Source organism: Otolemur garnettii, unplaced genomic scaffold, assembly GCF_000181295.1.
Source record: "Otolemur garnettii isolate 467f Iridium unplaced genomic scaffold, OtoGar3 scaffold00313, whole genome shotgun sequence".
NCBI classification, from domain to species: domain Eukaryota; kingdom Metazoa; phylum Chordata; class Mammalia; order Primates; family Galagidae; genus Otolemur; species Otolemur garnettii.
Genome location: NW_003852708.1, coordinates 104,486 through 108,264, shown reverse-complemented (window position 1 = coordinate 108,264; position 3,779 = coordinate 104,486). Strand labels below are relative to the sequence as shown.

The following is a 3,779-nucleotide window of genomic DNA, read 5'->3' as shown; positions in this document are numbered from 1 at the left end:
ATATCGTCCTCGTGCTGTATTGTCACAGCTCACAGCAACCTCAGACTCTTGGGCTTAAGCCATTCTCTTGCCTCAGCCTCTCAAGTAACTGGGACTACAGGCACCCGCCACAATACCTGGCTATTTTTTGGTTGTAGTTGGCCTGGCTGGATTTGAACCCACCAGCTCTGTTGTATGTGGCTGGCATCCTAGCCACTGAGCTATAGGTGCAGAGCCAATTTCCGAGCTCTTTTATCAATATTATTACCACACTACATCAGATCCTAGGTGTTGTTGATTTCAGAGGCCTTATGCCAGGCAGAAGTATATGAAAACAGATCCCGTTTGAAACTGTTTATTATTTGAATCACTTTTAGGATGTAACTCTATAAATAAACATGAAGGTGTATAGTTGCTCATTAAAAAAAAAGTTAATACGAGGCAGCGCCTGTGGCTCAAAGGAATAGGGTGCCGAACCCATATGCTGGAGGTAGTGGGTTCAAGACCAGCCCCTGCCAAAAATTGCAAAAAAAAAAAGTTGTTACCATACTAATTTCAGCACTTTCTTGATATTGATCCTATACCACCAATATTACTTATTATTTATACCATCATAGGTGTTTAAAACATAATAGATTTTGTTTAAGCTTAAAATTGAAATAGTGGCTAGGTGCAGTGGCTCATGCTGTAATCCTAACACTGTGGGAGACTGAGGCAGGTGGATTGCTTGAGCTCAGGAGTTCAAGACCAGCCTGAACAAAAGTGAGATGCCATCTCTACCAAAAATAGAAAAACTAGCTGAGTGTTGTGGTGGGCCCCTATAGTGCCTGTAGTCCCAGCTACCCAGAAGGCTGAGGCAAGAGCATCACTTGAGGCCAGGAGTTTGAGGTTGCTGTGAGCTATAACAGCAGGGTACTATATCCTGGTTCAACAGAGTGAGACTATGTCTCCAAAAATATTGAAGTAGTGTTATCTTTCTGGCACTATCGTAAAACCATATTCACTATGTAAAACTACAAGCCAATTTTTAAAAAACAGAAAATGCAGCTGGGGGCGCTGTGACTCATGCCTGTACTCATAGCGCTCTGGAAGAATAAGGCAGATGGATTGCTTGAGCTCAGGAGTTCCAGACTACCCTGAACAAGAGCAAGACACTGTCTCTACTAAAAATGTAAAAACAAGGTGAGCGTTGTCATATGCGCCTATAGTCCCACTACTTGGAAGACTGAGGCAAGAGGATTGCTCAAACTCAAGAATTTGATATTACTGTGAGCTATGATGCCATGGCACTTCTACCCAGGGCAATGAAGTGAGACTCTGTCTCCGAAAAAAAAAGAAAAAAAAGAAAACTAGAAAATGCAATATAAATATAGACTAGGAAAATAAATGAGCATCTCATACAAGTTGAGACCAATTCATCAATAAAGCCATGAAGCGATGTTCATCAAAGAAAAGTTATAATGCTATGGTTGCCCCAGGGCATCTCCAGAGTCTCAGGCATTTGACAACACCCCAATGTTGGCAAAGGTGTTTGGAAAGGGGGAGTGCCAGTGAGTTGCTGTTGGGAGTGTACTTTTGGTACTACACTTGAAGAATGATGTGGGAATATTTAATATTGGTGCAGATGTGTGTTCCCAGTGGTGTAATAATTTTCCTACATATAGTATATACACTGAAGACACTCTTGCATACACTTAGGGGGACATAGCTCATAGAACAGTTGCTCTAACAGGTTAGTTGTTCTGTTTTTAGTAGAGACAGGGTCTCATTCTGCTCAGGCTTGTCTCAAACTGCTGAGCTCAGGCATGAGCCACCATGCCCAACCTGACAGGGTGGAGTCCGGTGAAGGCTCAGAGAAAAGGGAGGAGATCTGTAGATGAAGTCTCAGGCATCTTAGGTTGTGAACAGATAGATGGTAAAAGTATGGACCGTAAAGGCTATTCCTATCAGGTCTCAGATAATAAGAAACATGTTGGAAACCAGAGGAAAGGCCACTCTTGTTCTACATTGGCAAAGAATTTGGCTGAATTGTGTTTATGTCCTAGTGCTGTGGAAGGTACAATTTTTGAGCACTGAAATTGGATATTTAGCTGCAGAAACATCTAAGCAAAGTTGCAGTTTATAAAATGTGAAAAGAGAGAAATGATTTAGAGATATAATTGTTACTCAAAAGGGAAGCACAGTTTAAGGATTTGGAACATTCTTAAGGTATCCATGTTAAAAAAGAGGAAAGTGGCTATTTAGGAGAGAACAGAAAAGGTGTAGCCAAAGGACCTTCTGACTAGGAGACCTAAACTGAAGCTAGAGGCTGTTGCCTAAGACATCAACCCCAGGGCAGTTAAGAAATCATTTAGGCTTTTGTTCCCATCATGGACCCAAAGTGTAAGAGCTCCAACAAGCATGGGGCCACAGCAGAGAGCCTTGTTTCGGTCACTGCAGCAGGCCTAGACTGGTGAGTCATCTAAGCAGTTCTAGCTCAAGGAAGCCTTGGACCTCTAAAAGAGTCACAGAACTGCCACAGAGGTGGGGCTGCTACAGAGAGCCACCTTGTAGGGGGCCACCCACAGCCTATGGGGTTCAACTCCTGCCCCTCCTAGAACGTGGGACATCTGACACAGTAGGCTGGGAGGGCAGAGCATCAGGCCCTGTGGGTTTCAGCTTGCTTGAGAGCTGTTACTTTTTCTCTTTACCTATTTGAATTGGGAATGTCTAGCTTCTGCTTGTGCCACCATTGTGTTTTGGGAGCACATAACAGACCAGGCATTATAGACTTAAAGAAATCAAAGTTAATTTTACTCTGAGCCAAGTTTGAAGATTGCAACCCAGAGATGCAGACTCAGCACAAACTGAGAACACGTCTGGCATGGGGCTGAGTGAGGCTCAGCATTTTTACTTTCTGATCATAGAAAATGACAGAAAGGGGAAAGTGAAGCTTTCACTTTCAAAATTTTACGTTTCTGATTGGTGCTTAGTGACTTTATGCATAAGACAAGGCAAATATGTGTTTAAGTTGTATAGGGCAAAAGGTTAACTAGCGTGAAGGCATCCTAAGGTCTGGAGAGGGATGATTGATTCTATCCAGCCTTTGTGCTTCATCTGGTAGACAAAATTGTAATTGGTTTAAGTCAGTGAAGTATTTGACAGCCCCCAGCCTTGCAAGTGAGAGTTCGATGTTAGTTCATAGGCCTGGTTGTTTTTGTTTGTTTTTTTGTGATAGAGTTTCACATTGACGCCCTTGGTAGAGTGCCAGTAGAGTGCCATGGCATCATAGCTCACAGCAACTCTTGGGCTGAAGTGATTCTCTTGCCTCAGCCTCCTTAGTAGTTCAGACTATAGCCACCCACCACAATGCCTGGCTGTTTTTAAGAGACAAGGTCTCATTTTGGCTTAGGCTGATTTGAAACCAGTGAGCTCAGGCAATCTACCCACTTCAGCCTCCCAAGTGCTAGGATTACAGGCATGAGCCCACTGTGCCCAGCCTAAAGGCCTAGTGTTTATTAGCCTGTGTTCAAACCTTAGCCATCTTGGGCCACTTTAGGAAATTTTTCTTTAGGTTTCCCTTTTTCTGATAGCTTTCACAGGTTCAAAGCTGGAGAGCAGTTTTTCTTAGCCAGCTCACCCATATCTATTTAGATGAGACATTGGATTTTAGACTTTTGAATTGATGCTGAGATGAGTTAAGACTTTTGGGGCTCTTAGGATAGAATACATGTTCTTTACATGCAAGAAGGATATGAATTGGGGCAAGGACAGAATGCCATGATCTGAATGTTTTTGTTTCCCCCAAAAGTCGTTTGTTG

At 42.9% G+C, this 3,779-nt stretch overlaps 1 protein-coding gene across 1 annotated transcript in view; it reads left to right on the top strand.

The window, feature by feature from the left end:
* ZNF496 (zinc finger protein 496) overlaps positions 1 to 3,779 on the top strand; it is a 39,824-nt gene that overhangs the window by 21,597 nt on the left and 14,448 nt on the right. The window contains 2 exon segments of the mRNA XM_012813841.2: positions 1,841 to 1,867; positions 3,465 to 3,469. Of these exon segments, the coding sequence (XP_012669295.1) occupies positions 1,841 to 1,867; positions 3,465 to 3,469 (32 nt within the window).